Source organism: Peromyscus californicus, unplaced genomic scaffold (assembly GCF_007827085.1).
Source record: "Peromyscus californicus insignis strain IS unplaced genomic scaffold, ASM782708v3 Scaffold_3__1_contigs__length_106647218, whole genome shotgun sequence".
Classification (NCBI taxonomy): domain Eukaryota; kingdom Metazoa; phylum Chordata; class Mammalia; order Rodentia; family Cricetidae; genus Peromyscus; species Peromyscus californicus.
Window position 1 is genome coordinate 38,896,867 of NW_026294551.1, and position 27,417 is coordinate 38,924,283.

Sequence of the window (27,417 nt, forward strand, 5' to 3'; positions counted from 1 at the left end):
ATCACGGGCACTGACAGTATTTAAACACGAACCCAATACACTCCTGTTTGATGCTGCCATCGTGTCAGGTTGTGTTTTTCCTTCTCTGGCAAGGCATAACAAGCACAATTCTGCTGAACCTATGCAGGATATATATATTTTCACTTTGACACCTTAGGCCCTAATCAAATTACCTGGAAGTAAAATGTATTCAGAGTAAACTTTGTCGAGCTCTTAGATAACGGATTAATTACTATCCGTCCCTGCCACGGCTTGCCTTACAGCTTTCACTGGCAAATTTCTAATACGTTACTAGTTACTAGACATAAACCACCAGACAGGAATTTTTTATGCATTTAAGTCTGGTGCCCCTATGAGTTATTGCTGCTATTTTAGAAATCAGAAAAATCACTCTTGAAAGAAGTTTATGTAATATGCCTAGATCTTAGAACTACAAGCAGTAAGACCAGGATTCAAATCCAGGCCAGTCTGACTCCAAAGTCCTTGTTCCTTTACCTAGCACCATGCCAAGTACTTGTGGGATTTTTTTTCTTCTTCTTGTTTGGTTTTGACTCTTCACTATTTTCAGTCTTCCTCCTCCTTGGACAAAGCTAACATTTATGTAGCAGAGCCCTCACTGATAGACAGGAACAGGAGTTCAAAGTCATCACTGACCCTTTGACCATCTAAGCTGATACATGTTTTGTAGCTACTGCATGGATTAGGTGGTTGCTCAGCAGAGAATAAAGAGAAAATAAGGAAGTAGATTATGGATTGTCAAGGGGATCATTAGCATCCCTGTTTTGCAGCCTTCCATGACATCCCCCATCTGAGTTAGTCCTGCTCAGATAGTTCAAGATCATGGCCTTACACCACACATTTTAGTCCTGTACTTCATCTCTGCCATTTAATTGCAAGAGTGGCGCTGTTAGCAAGCCCCATGTTCCTAAAAATAACAATAATGAACGTAATGTCTGTTGAAGGACTGTTTGTTGTGAGTTTACAAAGCTTCGGACACAGGAGTTGAAGCTCTGAGAAACTGAAGGACACAGCAGGCGAACAGTCCCTACAGTTTACCCACTTCCAGGAGACACACTGACCGGGAGATCTGCAAGAATAAAAACCTATGCACTTTTATTTTTTACTCCCTGGAGCAACCAGTCTATTTAAATAAATTTTGATGAGAAAAAAAAATCTTTGTCTCCCCTCATGTCTATATTCTCAGTAGTAAAGGGGTTGAAATAGGAGGATTGCTGTGAGTTCCAGGCCAGTCTGGGCTACAGAGAGCCCTTCTCAAAACAAATCCACACTGAAAAGGTCTCAACGGGTTTAATTCAGACACTGGCAGTCACCTGCACTGCAGTCCTGTGGCAGCACGGATCCCGGGTAACTCTAGGCACCAGCTCTAAGTACCGCAGCTTGTACAAAGTCCCTTTGAATGTCACTGTACAAAACCTGCACATCGTGCATTGCCTTGCTCTGAATATGATCGCACTCCTTTGGCAGAGGGTGGATGAAGGCTATCAAGCCTCAGCAAAGATAAGCCTCTGAGAAAATGAAGCCAGGCGTATCATGTAACAGGACCGTTCTTCCTTATCAGGATAAAACACTGTTATCAGCTTTCATCTTGAATGGAAAGAGACAGGAAAGAACATGGTTAAATGATGGAGAATGAAGTCAGAGAGGGAGAGGCTGATCAGACTGAAGTTTCCAATCCTCGGGAACTTGGATAACCATAGATAAAGTACCTCCTGATTGTGGCTCACACCACAAATGCCATTAACAAACTAAAGAGAGTGCTAGGCTTCTTCCTAGTGGATGGCCTGTGATGCTCTTATCTGCATCCCACATACAACACTCTCCATGCACACAAGTGTGGATGGTGCATTCAAGCTCAAGATTTTATTTTAAAATTCTGTTCCAGATGCCTCTCCACAGCATGCATCATACTTGAAGGGCAAAATCCTTAAGAGTTCACCACATTCGGGTGTTATTTTAACATCAACTCTTGTTCTTCTATAAGAAGTATCTCTCCGCGTTCAGGCAGCAATGTCAATGCATGTTATTTCCATTGTATAAATTTCACCTACAAGGTGAAGCTTGCCCTGATGCATCGGTAAATTAGGACCATTTTCTTTTCTCACGTCCTTGTTGATTTAGTATGTTTGGTAAAGATGGTTGTTAAGTATCCATGAGAATTCACTCTGAGCTCATAAATTACACTGCAGGGATAGCCTTCTAAGGTGTCTGTTTTTAACTTTTCTCTTCAAGAGTTTCTTTCTTCTTGCTATTTTGGCCAGCAACCTTTCTCCTGTAAAAAGGAAGACATGTCAAATCAGCAATTCTATATACTTGACTTTTATAACCAAGGGCGTAAATGAACATGTGCTGAAAGTTAGTGTACAGCAAAGCAAATGAGGCACCGGAACACAGATGTTAACTAGTTCTCTGTGCAAGCATAAAAATCACTGTCCATATGAAAAACATCACAATCAACTACACTGTTACAAGCACAAAGGACAGTCTGGTCTTGACTTGATGGTTCAGTGTTAAGTACTAGACACTGCTGTTAAGTGTTATTTGTACATGCATTAATTCAAGGGATCTTCCTAACAACCTACTACTCTCATTTTACAAATGAAGTCAATGAGGCAGAATGGATAAAAACTTGCTGGTCATCACACATTAGTAATAAATGTTCGGCACGAACACTGACAGTCTGATTCTACAGCCCAGAGAATGGTGAATGCATTAACTAGTGTTGATGTAGAAAAAGGAAGAGCTTTGAGACAATAAACAATACTTGCACACTACAGTAAGAAGTTCTTTGGAATGTTCGCTCATGTAATTCTTGAAGCAACTAACACTGAGAACAGAGTTTGTACTTTGAGAGACAAGCAACCTGCCCAAAGTCACCCAACAAAGTTCCTATTACAATTGGTTTTTAGGCTCCAAATCCAAATCTGCCCCTCATCACACCAGGTTGAGTCTGTAGGGCCTGAAGTGAGGCCCGCTAGACAACAGATAATCAGGTTCCAAGTTTAATGTGGAAGCTGAGCTGAAGATAAGAACTTCTATGCCCCAAAGCAACCCATATCTATAATGGAGAAGGAGCAGGAACTAGATCATGATGTATCTTGTTCTTATGCTAAGGACAGTCTTTAAATTAGAAGAAAACAAAGAAATCCAAAGCACCCTAACTGTGTGGCTGGTACCACAAGAATGACACCAGTACCCTAAAGTCCTCTTATAGCTAAGTTAATTAGCCCAGAAGAATGCTACAAACACAAAACATTTAAAGTACAGCTACTCGAAACATTGTTTTATCTAAATAAAAATGCTGCGTCCTATTAAAATTCAACAGCCTCCATCTTCTGCCCCAGCTGACTTTCTCACCTCTAGAAAAACCTCCACCAGCTTCTACACAGTGCCAGAGACAACACATGATATCTTAGCTCTCAGCTCTCCCAAGGAGTAAGACTCTAATGATGCCTAATAATCCTCATGACACTTTAGACAAAGTCTGTGCACCACAAAAACTGTACACACACACACACACACACACACACACACACACACACACACACACACACACACACACGTCCTACAAAATTATATTAAGAATTCACAAAATTGAGAAATTACCAATGGAATTTAAACTATTCAGCTTCCAAATCTTTATAAGTTTGTGGTGTTTATTCCTCCTTGTTAAATCTTGAGAATACACCCAAATTCTGGGACACTGTGCACTGTCAACACTTGGAGTGAACATCATTTCCACAGTACTATTTATTATGTTGTGCAAGACTCCTGTTCTGCTTACAAGGGTGGTGCACATAGCTTCATAACTTTGCATACCTTGTTCTTTCTAAAGACCTATATCTCATCTGTCCACAGACACATCTACCTCCTTGAAGCTTCCTGTAATTGTACCAGCTCTTTCTTTAAGATACTCTGATGTTCTCACGTGGCCTGTTTTATAGTCTATCATACTGGCATCAAGTGATCTGTAGTGAATGGTTCTGGTCTACGGAACAGTTTGCCTAATGGCTTTCCCCCCCTGGTTTAAGGTAATGGAAAGAAGCATTAGCTTAGTTCACCACAGCATCCTGGGACACTAACGGCACCCTCACGAACACACACATAAGAGATCACTAGAACTGAGCAATTCTGTTAGATCAATTCTATTAGTTACTCTAGTACTGAGAAATTTGTGAAAAGTACCCTTTTCTTTAACTAGGGTAACAGAACTCAGAATATTCTGGCAAACTCCTACCAAAACATGTAGCTTCCTAGTATTAATAGACAAAACATACCTGTATGTATCCTACAAGACCCATGCTAACACCTCTTACCCATTCCCCAAAAGCCCCTTAAGCTAAGTAGTACTTTTTAAGTGTTGCAGTGCACCCCAGAGTAAACAGAGGATTATACGAAACCCCGCCCAGAAGATGGAAACTTCAAGAAACGCTCAATCAATGTCATTGATCCTAACTACTGGCTTCAGTAGCATGGCCTGATGCAGATGGTTCGAAAGTGTGTAGTACAATTCTAATTCACAGCAAACTGTAATCTATTTTTAAACATGAGGGGAAACCCAGATGATTAACATATAGATACAGAAAAAACTCAATACTGAAATATGCAAATTCCCAAATCAGAGGCAATTTGAAATAAATTTCTACCATATCCTATAATGGATCACCTATTTATTCATTTTACTTCTAAAAATGTATCTTAAGGAAAAACAATGTCCACCCTGATTATGCAGTACTTTTCTTACCATATATATACTTACTGTTTAGCTTGCTCTAAGAAATACTTTGGAGTTGTACTAATGCTCTCCCTTTCCAAGGGTTTCTTAATCATCTTTTTCTTTTGTTTGCTAGAAGTTAGGAAATGAGAGAGGAAATTAATTAAACACAAGTTCATTTAGAGGCTAAAGCTAGGTGAGACTATACTCTCATTTCAATGAACCAGATTAGCTGATAGCACTTACAACTATTTCATAAGGACATAGGAAATCAACTTTTAAAAACACACTAGCCGGGCGGTGGTGGCGCACGCCTTTAATCCCAGCACTCGGGAGGCAGAGGCCGGCGGATCTCTGTGAGTTCGAGGCCAGCCTGGGCTACCAAGTGAGTCCCAGGAAAGGCGCAAAGCTACACAGAGAAACCCTGTCTCGAAAAACCAAAAAAACAAAAAACAACAAAAAAAAAAAAAACACACTGGCTGTGGTTAAAAAACACTCTGGGACAACCTCATATCCTATGTCCATAGACATTAACAGTCTGACTCCAGAAAATTAACCATTACTAGTAAGTCTAAGCGTATTTCACTCACTGAATAGTTTTTTAAGAAATCTGAATTTCAAAGATGAAAAAGCTGACAAGGAAATAATATATTCTAAAGCAAAATGTTTAACAGCATCACTCACAACAGATGTACCACGGATGCAACCTAAATGACAGACAGACAGATGGGCAAGGCAAAATGTAGTCTGCGCTTTGAGGGAGGAAATTCTGACTAAAAGACATTGTGCAAAGTGAAATAAGTCCACCACAAAAAGACAAATACTAGAGCCAGGCCTGGTGGCGCACACCTTTAATCCCAGCACTTGGGAGGCAGAGGCAGGTAGATCTCTGTGAGTTCAAGGCCAGCCTGGACTACAGAGTGAGTTCCAGGAAAGGCGCAAAGAAGCTACATAGAGAAACCCTGTCTCGAAAACAAAAACAAAACAAACAAACAAAAAGACAAATACTGTGTGATTCCACTTTTTTTTTTCCGAGACAAGGTTTCTCTGTGTAGCTTTGCGCCTTTCTTGGATCTTGCTCTGTAGACCAGGCTGGCCTCGAACTTACAGAGATCCGCCTGCCTCTGCCTCCCGAGTGCTGGGATTAAAGGCGTGTGCCACAACCGCCAGCCAGGCCAATGGGTGCTATTTAATGGGTACAGAGGTGCAGGTTCTGCAGGAGGAAGAGTCCTGGAGACAGGTGTGAATGCAATGCGTGCCACTCAGCACACACAAGGGAAACTGATCGGATAAGAACAGAGTTCAGCAGCACATCCAGGTGATACTGTTACAGAAGCCACGCTACAGAAATGAGGGTGACAGATACTCTAGCAAGGTATAGTGATCTACAACTGTAATCTCAGTAGTTAGGACAGTCAAGGCAGGAGGATTACTGTGAGTTTCTGGCAAGCCTGAGTACAGAGTGAGACTCTGTCTCAAAAAAACAAACAAAATTACATAAACCCTGAAACCCTACAGCACACTGGGTTACTACATTCAGATGTTTGGTATATTAAATGCATTTAATCCATTTTCTACTTATAATACCTTCAATTTACAATGGGCTTAATGGACCTTAACCCTGTTTAAGTCAAGGACCATCTGTATGTAAAATTAAAAACATGTAAAATTTGTCAGGCATAGTGACGTACATTCCAGCATTAGGAAGCAGAGGCAAGCAGATTTTGCCTGGTCTACACAGTGAATTCCAGGACAGCCAGAGCTACACAGTGAAACCATGTCTCCAAACAAACAAAAAATCATGTAAAATTGAACAATGCACCATTCTGGGATATACATACTTAAAACTACAAACTAAATAAAGTCAAGAGGTATAGTAGAATATTATTTTAAGGTGTGTTACTCTTGTTTATGTTGTATTTATTTAACTCTGTGAAGCTATATTACTATGCCTGTCTAAAACACCTGATGGGTTTAATAAAGAACCGAACAGCCAATAGCAAGGCAGGAGAAAGGAAGTGTGTGTGTGTGTGTGGGGGGGGTGCGGGGGTGCCTCGCAGGCAGAGAAAATATATAGAAGGAGAAGGGGAGCTAGAAGCCAGAGAAGGAGGAGGAGGACTCCAGGGGCCAGCCACCCGGCTACACAGCAAGTCACAGAGTAAGAAACAAAGAAAGGTATACAGGAATAAAAAAGGAAAAGCCCAGAGGCAAAAGATAGATGGGATAATTTAAAGAAATGCTCACAAGAAACTAAGCCAAGCTAAGGCCAGGCATTCATAAGTAATAATAATCCTCCATGTGTGAATTTATTTGGGAGCTGGGTGGTGGGCCCTCCAAATAGCAGAAACAAATAACAACATAGAGGGAAGAAACAAGCAAAAAGCAAGAATGCATGTGTAAAAACCCAAAGAGAAGGCTTCAAGGAAGCTGAAATGCATACCTTAGCAGTTTCTGGAAACCTTTTATGTATTCAGGCACAGGACAACCAGCCTGCTGGATAACATTGGCAACACTGAAAAAGGAAACCATAAACAGGAATGTGTCTTGTTAAACTAATGTACAAAATTAGTTATGCTCAAAGCCTTCTGTACAACATAAGAGGAACCAAAACTACACAAAAGTATTCTGGCACAGTCTTCTCAGCGAATACCAGTTACTGCCAAATGAACCATACTGGATTCCTGAGAGAAGCATTTATGGGACTGAAATCAATATACCGATAGTAACTTTAGGTAGCAGCTATTTTAAATCCTAAATGAAAGTAGAGGTAAGCCTGAAGTCATTAAGTGACAGTGCTTACTAAAGGACTGGCACTTCAAGGTTTCTATGTATAATAACCTAGTCAGTCATCACAACACTTTATGTGAAAGTCTACCATCCAGTCTCACAAGTGGAAAACTAAAGGTCACAGGTACACTGATGCTGGGGTTATCAGTCACATTCTTGTGGTTGTGAAGACCTTAGATTCATCGAGGCTCTTGGAACACACTCCTACTTATGGACATGGGAAAGACAAAGGGGGACAGAGTGGAGGCTTAGAAGGTAGACATCACACTCATCAGAACTCACAAACAGACCAGAGTACACCCCCTCTGCCCTAACTGCATTTCAATTGTTAGAAATGTGAGGTGCTATCAGTTATCCTTCAATCAAAGATTACTATAGGCAGCGAAAATGCAGAGAACCTGTACCTTTACAGCTGGGAGTGTGGCACAAGCCCGTAATACTAACACTTAGGAGGCTGAGGCAGGTAGACTGTGAGTTTCAGACCAGCCTAGGCTATATAGTGAAACCCCATCTCCAAAAATAGAAATCTGCATAAAAATCTATAATGACAGGCTAAATTAAGACCCAAGAGTCTAAAAGTGTATAATACCCAGACTTCAAAGGGCTACAACTGACTAAAAATAAAATGTGTCACTAAAATACTTTTTCCTCTATGGCAAGTGATTTTGGGATTAAATATAAAACTCCATCTGGCCCCAAAGTAAGAGAAAGGATGCATCATGGTAAAAGAGAGTGTTGATTGGACCGAAAAGACATGTATAGTATTTGATAACTTAAAACCTTACTAATGAAGCCAAGTGTGGTGGGACATGCCTGTAATCCCAGGATTTGGGAGGCTCAGGCTCTAAGTCTGAGGACAGCCCATGCTACTCAGAGACTAAAGCCTAGGGGACACAGTAAGACCCTGACACACACACACACACACACACACACGCACGCACGCACGCACTCACTCATTCTCTCTCACCCCTTAATATCCTGCAGTAAGAAGCACTGTTCAACTGCTGCTCTCCGATGAGTTCTGTTATTCTAAAACCTAAAACTGAATATTCCACTGTCAACACTCCCAAATTCTAATAGAGGAAGGGCAAAAACACAGTCCCTGGATCTCTCTCCTGATTCTTGGGACAGAGTTTCACTATAGAGCCTCTTACAGAATTTGGGACACAGCCGTTCTGTACTGTATAGTAATAAAATACACATACAAAAATAATGAAGCAATTTTGTCAACTGCAACTAAAATACTAAGTTATATTCCATAATGTACATGCTTCTTAAGTTTGGGGGAGGGGAGGGTGGTAGGAGTGATGCTACAATCAAAACATGCCAGACCAGAGCTCTACACTGAGCTACATCCCAGCCCCTAATTTACCTTCTTAGTAATGGTTTATCGTCTTCAGTGAAAAATGTAACAGCCTTTCCCCTATTCCCTGCTCTTCCAGTTCGACCTAGGAGAAAGCAGACCACAAGTTCCTGATTTTTGTTTTTTACCGGAAGGAAACTCTCAAGGTTCACATCATGGTCACTGAGGGTTGAAGAGATGAAGACAGGAGTTCAAATCCCCAGAATCCATGGCAAAGCCAGAAGCCCCAAGATGTGTCTACAATCCCTATGTCCCTATGTTAAGACGGGCAGCAGAGAGCAGGGAATCAATCCATGGAAATTCACAGGCAGCTACCCTGATGCACACAATAAGGACAAGGAAGTCCCTGCCTCAATCATAATGGAAAGTTGAGGACCAACACCTGATGTTTTCCTCCAACTTCCACACCATGAGCATGCTCACACACATCATTAAATTAGGAAAATGTACACACACACACACACACACACACACACACACACACACACACACACGCCACTGAATTTTCATAGAACCAAAACCCAGATAGTGAGTATGTCTAAAGGGAACAGCAGAGGTGCTGAGAAAGCTGAATGGGCAACAGGGCATGAAAACGAAAGGCTCACCTATCCTATGGATGTACTCCACTGAGCTGGTTGGAAAATCGTAATTGATGACCAGGTTTACTCCTTTAAAGTCAATCCCTCTTGCGAGCAAGGCTGTACAAATAAGAACCCAGATTTTACCTGCTCTGAAGCTGTGGACTGTGTTATCTCGCTGGTGAAAGAAGACACGTTAAATGCTTTAGTACCATTCTAGAATGGAAAACAAGCAGTGCATAATGTTTGTAGTACAGTTGACTTTCTACCTGCTGCTGTGTTCTTTCTGCATGAATGACGTCCACATTAATACCTTCATATATGAGCTCATGAAAAAGTTCTTTAGCCCTTTCAATGGACTGAACAAAAACAAGAACAGGTGGATTGAAACCCTAGAAGAAGCAAAAATACATACATATAACTTATAAGAAAGAAAGAATACAATCAGCATCTCATAATATGTCTTCAGTTTACAAATAACCCATTCAATTTAGTGCACTGTCATGGAAAGTTTTATGTCAACCTGACATAAAACCTGAGTCATCTGGGAAGAGGGACTATTACCTGAAAAACCACCTCCGTGCATTTTCTTAACTAATGATTGATAGGCCAACCCACTGTGGGTGGTACCATCTCTAGGCAGGCGATCCCAGAGTGCTATAAGAAAGTAGGCTGAACAAGCTAGTGGGTAGCAAGCCATTAAGCAGCAGCAGCACCCTTCCATCACCTCTACATCAGTTCCTGCCTCCAGGTGCCTGTTCTGACTTTCCTCAACGATGGATTCTGATGTGGAACTGTAAGCTGAAATAAACCCTTCCTCCTCAAGTTGCTTTATTTTTGGTCACAGTGGGGTTTTTTTTGGGGGGGGCAGGTTCAAGACAAGGTTTCTCTGTGAAGTTTTGGTGCCTGTCCTGGATCTCGCTCTGTAGATCAGGCCGGCCTCGAACTCACAGAGATCTGCCTGGCTCTGCCTCCCTAGTGCTGGGATTAAAAATGTGTGCCACCGCCACCTGGCTGGTCAGAGTGTTTTATCACAGCAATAGAAATTCTGAGACATGCACTTTCATTGCCAGTGTCTAAATCTGCCTCCATCTCCCTCATCATCTACCCTCTACAATGGGTTCTTCTCACTGTCCTTGGACTATATTCTTTTTTTTTTTTTAAGACTTATTCATTTATTATGCATACAGCATGTATGACTGCAGGCCAGAAGAGGGCACCAGATCTCATTACAGATGGTTGTGGTTGCTGGGAATTGAACTCAGGAACTCTGGAAGAGCAGTCAGTGCTCTTAACCTCTGAGCCATCTCTCCAGCCCTGAACTATATTCCTTTATCTTACTAATTCCAATAAACCTGCCTTCCTACAATAATGTATACCCATGTTAAAACCACCAACTCTTAGCCCCAGAACTTTGATTCTGCACATAATGTAAAAATCATGTCTTTAATTCAGAGCTTACCCTAACTTTAGAATTTCCCTTTATCTTAGTCTTTAGTTCTAGTTGTCTCAATGTAACAAATAAAACTGCCAGCCGGGCGGTGGTGGCGCACGCCTTTAATCCCAGCACTCGGGAGGCAGAGCCAGGCGGATCTCTGTGAGTTCGAGGCCAGCCTGGGCTACCAAGTGAGTCCCAGGAAAGGCGCAAAAGCTACACAGAGAAACCCTGTCTCGGAAAAAAAACCAAAAAAAAAAAAAAAAAAACCAAATAAAACTGCCAATTCCCAACAGAATCAAGTAACACCTGAGCATGAACTCAGCTCCCAGCACACTATTTTTACATTTGCTGTCATCAAACACTGCCCTATACCTCATGTTTCCAAATGTCCCTATCAGGGATTCTTCCTTTTTGCTTTGGTTTATATTCTCTTCTGGGATCCAATGAAAGAACAAAATGTTTTAACTGCAAATACTTATTTACAAAAACTTTTACGAATCATTTCATGGAGTTCAAGACTTTCCAGAGATCATATATGGCTAAAAATCTCTGATCTAATTTCACCATATGAATACCTGCAAAACCCTTAAATTTCCTAGAAGTAAAAGGACATCCTTAAGAATATCAATAAAGGTTTAGAGAGATGATTCAGAGGTTAAGAGCACTGGTTGCTCTTCTAGAGATCCTGAGTTCAATTCCCAGCAACTACATGCTGGCTCATAACCATCTATAATGAGATCTGGTGCCCTCTTCTGGCGTGCAGACATACATGCAGGCAGAACACTGTATACAGTAAATAAATAAATCTTTGAAAAAAAAAATCAATAAAATGAGGGTGTACATGGTAGCACACACCTATAACCCAGAACTCAGGAGGCTGAGGCAGGAGGATTTTGTTATCAAGGTCAGCTTGAGCTTTAGAGTGAGATCCTAACTCAATAAAATAAAAGTAATCCTAAACAGGAGTAAATATGCACAGGCAAACATTATTATAAGTACTCTGCGTAACACATTAAATATTAGAATAGCTCTTTGAAATAGATATTACAATATTTTACCAAAGTGAAAACTGCAGAGTTGGGGTGTATAGGAGGTGAGCTGTCCAAAGATAGAATGGTACAGTACAGGTAGAATCCCCAGGTCGCTCAGTTCAGAAGCCCATGTCCTAGCTCCTAAGGCATGCCTCTTGCACAGCCCCCAGTGACACACAAATGCCTTTCTTTTCCATCTTCTAACCATCCTAACTGCCCCTACTAAGGCAGTTGCCATATTGTGTTCACCTGTACGAACAGATTCCAAAAAGCAGGCTTACAATTTATATTTCTTTTTTGCTCCTTTTCCTGAACCCATTAATAGTTGATTTATTTTTAAATTTTGAATATTTATTCTATGCAAATCAGTGTTTTGCCTACATATATGTATGTGACCATGTGTGTGCCTGGTGCCCACAGAGGTCAGGAGAGAGTATCAGATGCCCTGGAACTCAAGTTAGTTGTAAGGCACCATATGAGTGCTGGAAATTGAACCCAGGTTCTCTGCAAGAGCATAATAAGGGCTCTTAACCCCTAGGCAACTCTCTTTTAAACTTTCTAAGCAAGGTTTCTACTCAGTACTTACTTTAGGATAAAAAAGAAAACCAGACTCAAGGCATGATTCTTTACTAAGTGCCCCAGATCATCTCAAGCAAACCAGCAAAGACGAGGGAACAAAGGGGACGTGGATACACAGATGGAGAATCAAGGTGTCACCAGGCAGGTCTTCTACTCAAGCGAGGAACACAAGACTCACCACCACTGGATCACTATGAATGAACCAACACTAAATATAATGCTGGATGATGATAGAACATGAATGCCCTTTACCAAAGGTCAAGAATATAGTCCAATATACCTTCTTAACAAGTTCTCTCATGGCCAGAAGTTTTCCAGTCTCAGAACCAACAAAGAGAAGTTCTTGTTCAACAGTCTCAACTGCAGAATTCCTGAGAAGAAAATGCACCTTTTAAGAATCAACTTTTTATAAATCTAGCCTTAGGGGTCTGGAGAGATGGCTCAGAGATTAAGAGCACACTGACTACTCTTCCAGGGGACCCGGGTTCAATTCCCAACACCCACATGGCAGCTAACAACTGTCTGTAACTCCAACATCTGACACCCTCACACAGACATACATGCAGGCAAAACACCAATGCAAATAAAAAAAAATAAATTATTAAAAAAATTAAATTAAAAAAAAAATCAACTTTTAGCTAGGCATGCTGTGAGGACCTGCAATCCCAGCACTTGGAGGCTGGCCAAGGCGTCTGTGAGTTTAAGGCTGATCTGCTGGGACATGGAGTAAAGCTTTGTCTCAAAAAAAACCAAACAGGCCAGGGGATGGCACAGAGGGTAAGGGGCCTGCTATGTAAACTGGTTAGCCTGAGACTGATTCAATTCCTGACAGTGTCTTCTGAGCACCAAGTATGCACCTGTGTGACACATCACCGACTTTCCTGAGGCTTTCTTTCCATACACGGGTGCTGGGATCTAACTCCGGTTGGCAGGCTTGGTGGAAAGCACCTTACTTTGAGCCATCTTGCCAACCCATGTTTTTCCTTGGACGTTTTTTAAAAACTGTGATTGTGTATTTATTTAGCATGAAATGCCTATCTACCTCAAACCCTTTTTTAGTGCTGAAGAATGGAACAGAGATCTCATGCTAAGTAACTGCTCTTTCCATCACTGAACTATACCTGGTACTTAACAGAATCATGTTTTGTACCAGAATTACTTATCAAGTGGTTAAGTAACACCAGCTTTTTCCATGTGGTCCTACTTAAACAAACAATCAAAGAAACTAAGTAGGAGTGGCCACAGAGCTTATAGCATGTTTTGTGAATGAAACAAAGCTATGATGATGGGAAGAATAACATGCAAACATGAATCTTTCATTGTGCAATTTTGAAAATAAATCCTTAATTTTGACTTTAAAAAACACATTTCTATCAGTAAAACTTTTCTTGTTCGTTGGTGTCATGCCAAACAAACCTCTCACTGAGTCAAAACAAACATACAAACCCCCTTACTTTAAGACAAGTGCAGGGATAATGTGAAAGAACAACTCTTTACCTTGCTCCGATGGATACGGTAACGACATTGTCCAGGTGGAGTTTGCACCACTGTTCAACATCATATGCAAAAGTTGCGCTGAACATTGCTCTTTTGACCTTGTGGGATGTGCAGGCCAGGAAAATGGAAGCCAGCTGGTCTCTAAACCCAGTTTTGCCATCTTCAAACAGTTTGTCCGACTCATCTACTACCAGCCATTCCACACTAAGAAATAGCAAGACAACCTGTGGTTACTGAACTTGAAGATCTGGGACACTTCACCAAACTGTCAGGATACATGGGAAAAAAGTCCCATAATGACGCTGTTTTGAATCACTTTATCAAATGAGAAAAAAATGTACAAGAAAAAATAGCACAGAAACATTATAAACGTAGCTCAGTCACCTATTTTAAATCCTCAAAGACAAGCTGTATTAGCCACGACAGAGATTCCATTGCTTTTGCAGAAAGATGTGAAAAGGTCTGGGGGTCATGAACTGTCTATCAAGTGTGTCATTTTCTTCCTGACCAGTTGTTTTTTTCTATTAGTTAAATCAAGCTATCACATTCTCAGCACTACACCGACACAAGCTGGCAGACAGTATGCACCAAAGGACAATAATAAAAGCAACTGAGAACAAAATAGAACTGTGATGGATGATATTGACTGTCAACCTGACAGGATCCAGAATCACCAGAGACAAGCCTCTGGGCTCGTTTGTGAGGATTATCTAGACCAGGTTAACTGAGGTTGGAAGACCCACTGTACAAACCACACCCCTGGATGAGGTCCAGCACTGAATAAAAAGGAGAAAGCAAGCCAGAAGCCAACAGCCATCATTTTCTACTCCCTAACTGTGGCTGTGAGGAGACCTGGTGCCTCACCTTCTGCTCCAATGAATGAACTATATCCCTTCCTCCTTAAATCAGTCTGTCATATGTTTAGTCAAAGTAAAGAGAAAACTAATAAGCAGGTAAACGAAAGATACAAAATGCTGTACCTTGTCAGGTCTATCCCTGGTGGATCCTGCTTTAACAAGTAGATCAGTCGATTTGGAGTAGTCACAAGAATATCTACAGGAAAAACAAATGGTAGAAATTGCAAAAATAAAAGGCATTCCTTTGACACAGAATTAAGCCTTCAGAATTTCAGATAACAACCTTAAGTGGGAAGGGAAGAGCAGTTAAATAAAAAAATTCTTGCTTGTTAGTAAGCCAGTACACATTTTTTCCTCCACCACAGCATGAGACTCTCTATTTCTACTCTATTGTACTTGAGCAGCTCCCCAACCTTTTCACTGCCTGAGACAGTCTTGCTGTGTAGTTCAGACTCCCTCAAACTCATGACCATCTTATCCCTGCCTAGTCCGTTGGTTGCTGTGCTCCTCCCCACCCCAGAGCAAAAGCCAAGGCCTTCTATTCCACATATCAGGCCACTGGACTATACTGCAGCCATTTCAACCTGCAGCAGCCAACACTGTGTCATCCTAAGCCTAGGCTGCCCTAAGAACTCCTCTGATCCTCCTGCCTCAGTGCTAGGACTGCAGGTGTGAGTCACTATGCTTGGCTTGAAATTTTTTTTTTTTTTTTTTTTTTTTTTTCCGAGACAGGGTTTCTCTGTGTAGCTTTGCGCCTTTCCTGGAACTCACTTGGTAGTCCAGGCTGGCCTCGAACTCACAGAGATCCGCCTGCCTCTGCCTCCCGAGTGCTGGGATTAAAGGCGTGCGCCACCACCGCCCGGCGAAAAATTTTAAATGAAATCTTTCTCAGAGCTCAAGTTAAAAGCAAATTCTCTGGTGCAAAGAAGGGGAGATGTGTAATCCACTCTTACCTGCCATGGCATTTCCATGGCAGAGCAAAAATCAAGGGCATGAGGTGGGACTTCCCAAGCCTAGCACTGCTGACATGTTGGGGCACACAACTTTCTGTAGACAGCTGTCTAGGGCATTGTAGGGTCTTCATGGTATTTCTAGCCTCTATCCACAATGGGCTATTGGTTCCCCAGCTGCAACAACTACCAATACCCACATACAGCCAAATGTCACTGTGGTGACTGGTGGGGAGAGTCATCTGGGATGCAGGCACAGATCTTCTGGGTGAAATGGGGAGGAAAATCTATGTTCAGCTTCTTCAAAAATAACTAATGAGCCAAGTGGTGGTGGCACACGCCTTTAATCTCAGCACTCGGGAGGCAGAGGTAGGTAGATCTCTGTGAGCTCAAGGCTACTTTGGTCTACAGAGCTAGTTCTAGGACAGCCAGAATGGTTACACAGAGAAACCCTGTTTAGAACAACAACAACAAAACAAAAACAAAAACAAACTAATTAAAGCCAGGCATGGTAGCCCACGCCTTTAATCCCAGCACTCAGGAGTTTGAGGCCACCTTGGTCTACAGAATAAGTTCCTGGACTGCAAGGAATACACAGATAAACCCTGTCCAATAAAATCAAATGACTAAATAGGAGCTTAGAGATGTGCCTGAATTGGTATAGTATTTGCCTACCACACACAAAGATCTAGATTCGATTCCCAGCACCACATAAATTAGGTGTGGTGGTATATGTACATCTGTGATCCCAGCACTCAGGACTCGGAAGCAAGAGGGTCAGAAGTTCAAGGTCATTCTCAACTAGATTTGAAGACAGCATGAGTTACATGAGACCCTGACTTAAAAAAAAATTACACACACACACACTCACCTGACTTGCACTGTAACAACTCTTATATAACAATTAGGACCTTTATTATTTCCAAATCCCTAGACACACTAAGCAGGAGGTTCTTACCAAATTTCTTAGATGATTTTGGTCCAAATTTCTTAGCTGCTATTGCAGCTTTGTGGATCATGTGTATTCTGAATCCTGTACCCTCAGATATTTTAATTAATTCTCTGTGAATCTAAAACAAAAAAGTGAGAAAACCAAAGTCATTAAGATACTAGGCCAGGATGCACAGCTTCCCTTATGCCTTTAACACATCTATTACCAACCCACAGTGCTCTGCAGGCTGACATGTAATGCTAAAAAGACTCAACAGTTTCCTCAAGATCCTAAGCTAGTTCCATGAAACAAAAGCAAATTCCTTTCATTTGCTGCAGTTCTCAGAGTGCAGTGTGAGACGTCCTACTGCACAGCATGTGCTTACTCTACACATGGGATGGTGGAACTCATCAATGGAGAGGTCTACTTTCTCAGAAAAATGAGGGAGTTTCTTTCATTTTTTTCTTTTCTTCAGACAAGGTCTCATTATGTAGCTCTGGCTGGTCTAAACCTCAGCGGTCATCTGCCTCTGCTTCCAGAATGCTGAGACTAAAGACATGTGCCACCACATTCAGCTGTTTTCTGAGACAGGGTCTTGTGGAACTAAAGCTGAAGATGACTCTGAAATACTGATCCTCTTTCTTCCACCTCCCAGTGATGGAATTATAGGCATGAGCCACCATGCCCAGAAATATTTCACTTTTCTAAATGAGAAAAACAAATCTCAGCAATGACTATATCACTGTACCCTTTCAACTTCAAAGATCTTGGAGCTTTTACAAAAAAAAGGATAATTGTAAAAATCATGTTATAGAAAATTACAGACATTCCAAAGAGCAGCCCATATGCTGTAATATACAGAATACTCTCTACAGGACACTGGGCCATGATAGGAGACATTCTGAGAGCTTTACCCTTAAGCAAGAAAGATATCAAAGCAAACACGAATGCATTCTCTCAAAACTCTAAGTCAGCCAGGCAATGGTGGCGCACTCCTTTAATCCCAGCATTCAGGAGGCAGGCAGAGGCAGGCGGATCTCTGTGAGTTCAAGGCCCACCTGGGCTGCAGAGTGAGTTCCAGGACAGGCACCAAAACTACACAGAGAAACCCTGCCTTGAAAAACCAAAAAACCAACCAACCAAACAAACAAACAAACAAAAACAAAAAAACCAAAACCAAACAAATAAACAAACAAAAAACTCTAAGTCATACCTGGCTGGCAAGTTCTCGAGTTGGGGATATAACCAGAGCTCGAAAGCCTTTATTTTCGGGTTGTCTCAGCTGCATTAAAATGGGAATGCTAAAAGCCAGAGTCTTCCCAGACCCAGTAGGAGCAGAAGCCAGAAGTTCCCGACCCTAACAACAGAACACAGTTAAGTACAGGATAAGTTCATCAAGTTTTCAGAGCCTGGTTAAACAATGTGAGCAGCCACGGAAACAACAAATAAACTGAATGAAATAAATCCAACTGTTCACACCTTACCCACTTAAAACTGAATGAAATAAATCCAACTGTTCACACTCTACCCACCTCTCTGACTTCCTCATCTCTTGTTTTCTAACACCTCAGCCTTGCCACTGCGGCCCCAACAGTGTTTCTGAGCACAGCCACTAATGTCTATTTGAATGGTAAGCAACATGGACAACTAAAACCCAAAGAGAATCCGAACTACTGTCTCAAGTTTTCTTTCCTATTCAACTCTGTTACCAAAGCACATACACCATTGACCTTTTATCCCAGTATCTGTACTGCTCAATCCCTTTGGGAAGATTTTGTTAAATAACACAAAGAGTTAGAATTTAAAACTGGTAATGACCTAGGTGCCAAGAGTATTTACAAGTGACAATCTTCAAAGGGGTCATTGTAATTCTTAAAGCTTTAAGCTGAAATAATTGTAGAAATAACATAAGAGGAAATTAAGTGCAAATTCAATAAATGTGAGTCAATAATATCATTCAAATATGAGTATATTCTCATTTCAATACACAAAGCAAAGAACCAATATAATAGGTGAAAAGGTAACTCATATCTTTATCTACCTGAACTAATGGTCAGGTTGATTATTTTGTAAATGGGGAGAGGGAAGAAGAGAGAGGAAAAAAAGAAGAACGGAAGGGAGAAAATGAAGGAAGAGAAAAAGGAACGGAAGAAAAGAGGGAAGTAGGGGATTTTCCCCATCTATTATTTGTTTGTTTACTTGGTTGGTTGGTTGGCTTTTCGAGACAGTCTTTCTGTGTTGCTTTGGCTGTCATGGAACTCAATCTGTAGACCAGGCTGGGCTTGAACTCAGAGATCCTCCAAGGGCTGGGATTAAATGTGTGCATCACCACTGCCCAGCTGTATCATTGTTATTTTTTAAAAATCCTTCAGAAAATTTTAGTTTCCAAAAATCTCAGCTAATTTACAGATCTATTAACAAGTGATTTGATAAATACACAGTTAATATAGTCATACAATGGAATGCTATTTAGTAACAGATGTGTTGTAAGTTTCAAAAATGTTATGTAAAAGAAGTCAAGATTAGTGACAACCCTACCTGAAATCCTAGAAGTAAAACATAATATGGTAATCAAAATACTGTTGTTGTTGTTGTTTTTGTTGTTTTTCTGGGCAGGGTAGGGCAAGGAATAAACAGCAGGGCACAACAGAATTTTCTGAGGTGTATAGAAATGTATGCCTCCATTGGAGAACAATTACATTACATAGATTACACACTGTTCAGACTCACTAAACTATGCTTAAAGTCGGTGTGCTTTATTGTATGTAAGGGATAGTTCAATAATAAAGGGTACCGAGGAAAAACTAAGTTGGATTATGTATAAGAACTTTAAAAAAACTAAGAATGAAAAGACAAACACAATGTTCATGCTAAGAGGGTTTAAATGCTTCTTGAAAAAGAATACTTGAGTGTCAGACACAGTGGCACATACCCAAAGTCCCAGCACTCAAGAGGTAAAGGCAGCAAGACTATGGATTCAAGGCTATGTCTACACACACGAGGTACTGATAAAGGAAATCTTCTTGTGATGAGCAGGTTTTATGGGCACAATCACTTGAGACAGACTTTCAAAGCAAATGAAGGATTTAATGGGACCAAAGGTGGAAAGGATTTCAGGGGACACAGAAGAGAATGAGGACACAGGGGAATGTCACAGGCATCCTAGATCTTCACACTCACATGCAGCATAACTGGAATGGCTTGCATCTGAATTGGTGTGGGCACTTGGAAACCTGCGTCTAGAATGTTCTGGAGCAATCGAGAACTGATTTTATATTCTTGGTCAAGTTGCTGAAATGTAGCAATTGGGTCAGGAAGATCAGTTCCTTGTATATGTATCTTGTGTTTGTTCCGGAAGAAGTTGATCTGTAAATTGAGACACAGGAGCCACCATGGATTAGGCCAAACAACAACAACAACCTTAGAGGTTCTAAAACAGCAGAAACAGTTCTGAGATAAGCTATAATGATACATGAAACTTTGTGCTTAAATTCAAGTCCCCAGTCAGCACAGACACTAAGTACATTTTGTGGTATTCACAGCCGGAAGACCCTCACAGATGATGGGACCCACCTGTCTGTGCTTTCAAATCAAAGTTAAGAGATGTATCATGCACTGTAATGTGTTTCCATCACACTTGTAAACTTACATGACTTTTCAGAAACTTTTAGAAGGCAAGCACTGAAATTATGTTTTCAATCTTGGCATACAAATGCCAGTGCTCTTTAATATTTAAAAACAAAAACAAGCCAATCAGCCCTTGTGTTTCCTAAAACGGAGTGACAAGGGTAGAGTTTAGTGATATTGACTGGGCAACTTCTTCATCTTCCAGTCCACAGAGAGCCACATTTTGGCTTCTGGGTTACTGAAGCACAGCACCACAGCCCCTGAAGAAACACTACAATCTCCACCAGCAAAGTGGAAGGGCACAGGAAGTGATGGTGCTAGTCACTGTTTTTTCATGACCTAGACCCTTATCACAAAGTGTCCTCCTTAAGAATTTTAACCCTCCACAGGTACAGTGGCACACACCTGTAATCCTGACAGTTGGGAGGTAGAGGCAGGAGAATCAGGAGATCCATGTAGGCCACATGAGATCCTATCTCAAACAAACAAACAACAAAAGGAATTCTAACCCTGAAATCCTTGCAGGAGAAAATACTTTTAAACCAGTAAGTTTAACACCAAAGAGAAAGGGAGCCAGATTTCATGTTTATCAAAAGGAGTTTAAATATTTGAAATAAAAAATTAATTTATCTTATGTATATGAATGTTTTTGCCTGTATGTATGTATGAGCACTGTGTGCCTGATGCCTACAGAGATGCCTGCAGAGGCCAGAACAGAATCAGATCTCCTGGAGCTGGAGTTACAGATGGTTGTGAGCTGCCATGTGGGGCCTGGGAACTGAACCTGGGTCCTCTGAAAGAGTAGCCAGTGTTCTTAACCATTGAGCCATCTCTCCAGCCCAAGAAACTTGAAAGTTTTAATTCTAAGCACACTATTACTCTTGAAACTTGAGGAGGTCAAGAACTACGTACACACACTATGTACCTATGAACAACTAGAACTAAACTCTTTCCATCTGATCTATTTTTGATCATAAGCGAACACTTCCAGCACCGCACCGATGGCTACAGAAAGACTTCACTACAGTAAAACCTAAACAAATGTAATTAGTCTTCCATCTTAATAAATCCACAAAACGAAGTCCAGGGAAAACTCTATGTATTCTTTTGGGAAGTCAAAATATTTTCGAACCTTTTCCTTCCTGAGATGTTCCAACTTTCCTGAAGTTAGCTTCTTTTCTCCTTTGGCTTTGTTCTCTTCTTGAATCTTTGCTTCCACCGAGGAAGTCCACTGTATAGTAGTGTCAAAGTCTTCTTGAGCAGTAATTTCTGTATTTTTAAAATCAAAAGTTACCAAGGTCAACAGTGTTAGGTGTGCCACACTGGCTACACGGCACACTAAAGCAGAAAAAGTATCAGCAGGTCCCCCTGGGGAAGAAAGGTTCATAGTGCACATAGGGCTAGAAATAGGCAAGCCGTACTGGTGGTACAGTCAGGGCTCTGAAGCTCGCTCGCTTCCTTTTGTTGGTTGTTTCGGTTGTCTTCAAATAAGAGATGAACTGAAAATTACAGAAGTAATACGGCAGCTTGTGTTTACCAAAAAACAAGCTAGAAAGAATTATGATGACAGGAAGATTTCATGTGCAACAGCAATAAAACCAGAATGCACAGGGCTAACCAATATTATAAAGACAGCGATTCTCGCTGTATCTATAAAGAACACTGGCTCAATTAAAAGCAGTCACAATTGTCCTAGAGACCAGATTAGCTATAATGTTTGCATGGCAGAACAAATACGTGAGAATAATCTATGAGTAGTGAGCAAAGATCTTTACTGAATATTTTATGTTTTTTACAGAGTCTCATTTAGCCCAGCCTGGCCTTAAACTTGCTATGTAGGTAAGACTCACCTTGAACTTCTCAACTTTATACCTATACCTAAGTGATGAGATTATAGGCAAGTACCACAATGCCTGGGTTTCTAATTGATATATATATTTTTTAATGTGTATGACTGTTTTGTCTATGTACCATGTATATGCCATGTATCTAGGGAATCCAAAAGAGGGCATCAGATCCCCTGGAACTGGAGTTATAGGCAGTATAAGGTGCCATGTGGGTGCTAGGAATTAAACCTGGATCCTCTAAAAGAGCAGTCAGTGCTTTTAACTGCTAAGCCACCTCTCCAGCTCCTCTATGGAATTTTAAAAACACAATTATTGAGTGTGAGACATAACTCACACTCAAGAAAAATGCATACATTTTAAGGTATAGAGGGGGGATTGGGGATCAGTGTATATGTATATGAGATATAGCTCAGCGGCAGAGAGCTTATCTAGCTTGTATGTGGTCCTAGGTGGTCTCCAGTACACTACATATATGTGTGTGATAATATGCCCTGCCAGTCTGTCTGCTGTTCTGCTTTTTGTTTTGTTTTCAGATATAATGTCACAACAATTCAAACAAGTGATGCTTGTATGAGAACACAGGAACATAAGTCAACCAAATAGAACAGAGTCCACAGACAGTCTTGAATAAAAAGTGGGAAATAAGTTTACAATAAAAGTTATATTTGAGCTGTGTCTGACTGGGCATGCCTATAATCCCAGCGTAAGGGAGGGAGAGACAGGACCTACTAGGCTGAAAAAACAAACACAAAGCTATGGAAAAGGATTTTAGTTCCCTGTTCACTCTTTTTTCTTTTCTTTCTTTCTTTCTTTTTTTAAAGACAGGGTCTCACTATGTAAGCCCTGGCTGACCAGGAACTTGATATATAGACCAGGCTGGCCACCAACTCAGAGATCTGCCTGCCCCTGCCTACTGGGATTAAAGGCATGTGCCACCACACCCATCCCATTCACTCTTTATAACAAATAAACCAACAGAATTGAAGATATCAATGTTACAAAATGAAGCAACAGGTAGGAAAATGTAAGAGGCTCTTTTACTCTGAGCTAATTTTCATAATATACGAAGTTTATTAAACTATGAAGAAATGGATGAATAACCTACTGCAAAAGGAATGTGAAATATGAAGAGAGAAATTCACAGAAAGAGAAAACTCCCTGTATTTCCAGGAGGTATCTCAGGGAAGAATTACGAGAGAGAGAGAGAGAGAGAGAGAGAGAGAGAGAGAGAGAGAGAGAGAGAGAGAGAGAGAGGAATGGGGGAAGGGAGAGAGAGGGAAGACTTCTGCAGGTAGTGGTGCACATCTGCATTCAGCTTGTGGAGGAGAATCACTTGTGCCTAGCAGTCCAAGGTAAAGCCTGGTTAACACAGACAGCAGTACTAATAAACCCCAATCACCAACGAATCCACAAACCTAACATTTCTAATTGAAAATAGATACATATATCATAGATCAACAGCCTACATACATTTATTAATGAATGGTTACAGTACACATCTATGTATTTCTGATTGCACAACATTTGAATCCTTTCTCTAAATTTGTGGCATTTCTTTTTTAACAGTAGGCAAAGGTTTCATCATCTTCCTTGAAGCTAGGGAAAGAGAACACTTCTACAATGTAATAGCAGAAATATGGAAACATAGTAAATGTCCCTGACACAGGCACTAGTCAAACCGGGTATGGACTAGCCCTACAGAGTACCATAGCATACTACATCGTGTTACAAAGAAGACATTCTGCTTCTGAGTGACACAATGTTTCTGGTAGATTATTCTATAATATCTAAATTTAAATCGACTTGACAAGTCTGCAATTCTAAGTATCTGTTGGACAGATACAATCATACAAACAGACAAACAAACAATGATAAGTACACCGATGATTTTTGACACTACAACAGCTGAAGTATGGAAATAAACTAAATGTCAATCACAGATGACCTTATAAAAATCAAACTTTAGGGCTGGTGAGACCGCTCAGAGGTAAAGGTACTAACCCTCAAGCCTGACAACATGAGATTGATCCCCAAAATGTACACAACAGAAGGAGAGACTAGACTCCTGCAGGATGTCCTCTGACCTCCACGTGTACAGCACTGTATGAAAACACCACACACACACACACACACACACACACACACACACACACCATTAAAAAGAAATCAAACTTAAATCAATTGTAGAACATAATGGTATACGATGCTGTGTTAAAGAGAACAATTCAGTGAACTTCCTATTGATTCCAAACAATTCCAAGATACCTGAGAGAGAGAGCGAGAGCAAGAGAGCAAGAGAGAGAGAGAGCGCAGTGACAAGAGGATTGCCCTAAGTTTAAGGCCATCTCGGTCTACAAACCCAGTTCCATGCCAGCCAGGACCATGCAAGACCTTCTCAAAACATGGGAGGAAGTAGGAGTAGAGAGGAGGGGAAAGGTCATAACAGAAAGTATATAGAGAATTTATAAAGTATATAAGCATATGAAAATAACATACCCAGGTTTTTTGAAGAAAGATATAAGGGAGTATGAATACAGTACCTCTAGAAAAATATAACAGAACTAGGGAACAAGAGATAAATATTGGAAAAGAAATTTACTCAGCATCATTGTATAATTTACATATTTATTTTATAAAAAAGGTAAATGGCTAGGAAACTTAACAGACATAACACATAAATGCTCCTATAAAGTATTTTCTATACAGGGGAAAAAAGAAGGAAAGAAAAACTATGGGAAGAAAGAGATAATTCACAAAAGCTGAAATGAAGCATCCATAAAGCATATAAAAAGATGTTTAAAGCCAGGTGGCGGCGCACTGCCTTGGGAGGCAGAGTCAGGTGGATCTCTGTGAGTTTGAGGCTGGCCTGGTCTACAGAGCAATATCCAGGACAGGCACCAAAAATATTCAGAGAAACCCTGTCTCCAAAAACCAAAAAAAAAAAAAAAAAAAAAAGTTCAAAGCCAGATAAAGTGGTGTGGGTCTTCAATCTTAGCACTCAGAAGGCAAATACACGCAAATCTCTGAATTCGAGGGCAGCCTGGTCTACATAGTGAGTTCCAAGACAGTCAGAGCTACAGAGCAACCCTGCCTCAAAACAAACAGATGTTCAACCTCAATTATCAAGAAAACACAAAATTCAAAAGGGGGAGGGCTACAGCTCAGTGTGCATGAAGCCTAGGTTCAATCCCCAGCACAGCATAAAACCAGGTGATGGCGCATATCTAAAAAAATGACAGCACTTGGGAGATGGAGACAAAATGAGCAAGTGTTCAGGGTCACTCTTAACTATAAGATGAAGTTAAAGGGCAGCTGAGGGTACAGACTTGTCTGAAAATTATAATAGTAAGATCTAAATTAATCAAAAGTTTCATTAAGTAGATTAGCAAAAAAGAAAAAAGAAAAATTAAGACCAATAATAATAGTACTAGGTCAGATGTGGTAGCTCGTGTCTGTAATCCCAGAATCTGGTTAACCCCAGCCCTTGGTTTAATGAAATCTATTATTATTGGGGGTGGGAGTGGGGAGACCATGCCACAGCATGTGTGTAGAGGTCAAAGGAAAACATCGTGGAGTCAGTTCTATCCTTCCACCTTTATGTGGGTTCTGGGGATCAAACTCAGGTCCACCGGCTTCTGTGGCAAAACCTTTATCTGCTATCCCACCTCACTGGCCTCCAATCCCAGCCCTTAGGAATCCTTATCTCACATCAAAAACCCAGTACTGACAAAGGTATGGGAAATCATTTTGTGGTACCTATTTAAAGCTATTGTGCATACCCTTTCACAGAGTGCCTCCACTTTGGGACATTATTCTACAGAAATAGCAACCCCTGTACAAAAGGCTATGTGTGAGTATGGCAGCAATTAATAGCGAGTACCTAGATATAATCCAAATGTCATCAACAGAGGAATGGGTATGTGTTATCTGATTTACCAGCTTGCACTTGCAACTGAAAAAAAAAATTAAACAGAAATCCAGCACTAACCTGGAATCATCTTCTTTCTCTTTTTCTTCTTGGGCTCCTTACTCCTTTCCATCAGGCCCTCTTCTGTTTGCTCCTCATTTTGGTGTGTTGGTAATGCTCCAGACTCATCTGAGACAGACTTCTTGTTTCCGAAGAAGTCTAGTCCTTGCAGCACCTCCGAAGAATCGCGATCGTATTTCCTTTTTCCGACCTAAAACCCCCCAAATTTAAATGAGATCTACTGCCAGAATGGTGCTGTTTTCATCCAACCATGACTATCAGGAGGACATGGGGTCGGTAATTCATCATTTTAACCGAAAAGGTTAAAACCAAGAATCTGTTGTGTAGTGTATTTAGGTAAATGGAATACAAAAAACAAACAAAAAACCACACCCCTCTTTGGCCTCCTTACAGTAACAACAGTGACAGCAATGAATAATGAATACTTACATATACTTACTACATGTCAAGCAAGTTTATTAGATATTAAAATTACTTCATCCTCACACCAATTTAACCACAGCACTGCAGTCAGGACAAAGAAACACAGACATCTCCCTTCACAAAGGCTCTGTTCTTTTACAGTAACGTTTATGTCCAAAATGTTCCACAAGTGAGCCCCGACTGGTTTCCCTTCGTGCCCACTACTTCTCTAAGACTCCCCTCCTCGCATCTCAACATCACTCTTCTGGTTGTTTACTTAAAATGTCGCTGGTAGAACGCTGAAAAGAACCATGTCCAATACATGACAGCTATCTGCACACTAAGTCAAACCTGGGTAGGCTTCCGTCAAAGACTGTTTTCGAAATTCCTTTCCTAGTTTCTGAGAGGGGGCCTTTGAATGGATTCTAACTTCATAAGTAAGAAGCCAGGAAACAAAGAGTCCGTGCCAGGCTCAACTGAGTCTACCAGGGCTCAGCAAACAGTCATCGAGCAGTCTGGAGTAGGGCTGAAGTCAAGCTGAACCCTAAAGAAGGGGAAAGCCCGGGGTGGTCGGAGCCAGGCCTCCGGGGATCCAGCGCGCCCGCTACCCCGCTGGCAGCGGTCTCATTCTACGGACCCCGCCCCGTCCCGGGTACTCGGCTCCCCGTGCACAGTAAGCACCTGGAATCGAGCAGCGTCTGCCGAGAACCGCTTCACGTCGAACTTGGCGCCGGCTCCGAGCCGGCGAAACAGATCATAGGCATCCATCTTTACCCAGAATGCCCCGCAGCCTCACAGCGCCTGTGTACA

The 27,417-nt window shown here is 41.1% G+C and overlaps 1 protein-coding gene across 1 annotated transcript; it reads right to left on the reverse strand.

Annotated features, from left to right (window-relative positions):
- Positions 1 to 1,292: 1,292 nt before the first annotated feature.
- On the reverse strand, positions 1,293 to 27,417 carry Ddx52 (DExD-box helicase 52). The gene is made up of 15 exons (XM_052759729.1): positions 27,289 to 27,417; positions 26,206 to 26,395; positions 21,503 to 21,639; positions 19,924 to 20,109; positions 17,957 to 18,100; positions 16,771 to 16,882; positions 14,986 to 15,058; positions 14,006 to 14,209; positions 12,789 to 12,879; positions 9,730 to 9,852; positions 9,488 to 9,638; positions 8,892 to 8,967; positions 7,173 to 7,244; positions 4,778 to 4,864; positions 1,293 to 2,290 (listed from the first exon to the last, which is right to left on the reverse strand). Exons 1-15 carry the CDS (start codon positions 27,373 to 27,375, stop codon positions 2,233 to 2,235), a joined length of 1,791 nt encoding a protein of 596 aa, XP_052615689.1. The 5' UTR covers positions 27,376 to 27,417; the 3' UTR covers positions 1,293 to 2,232.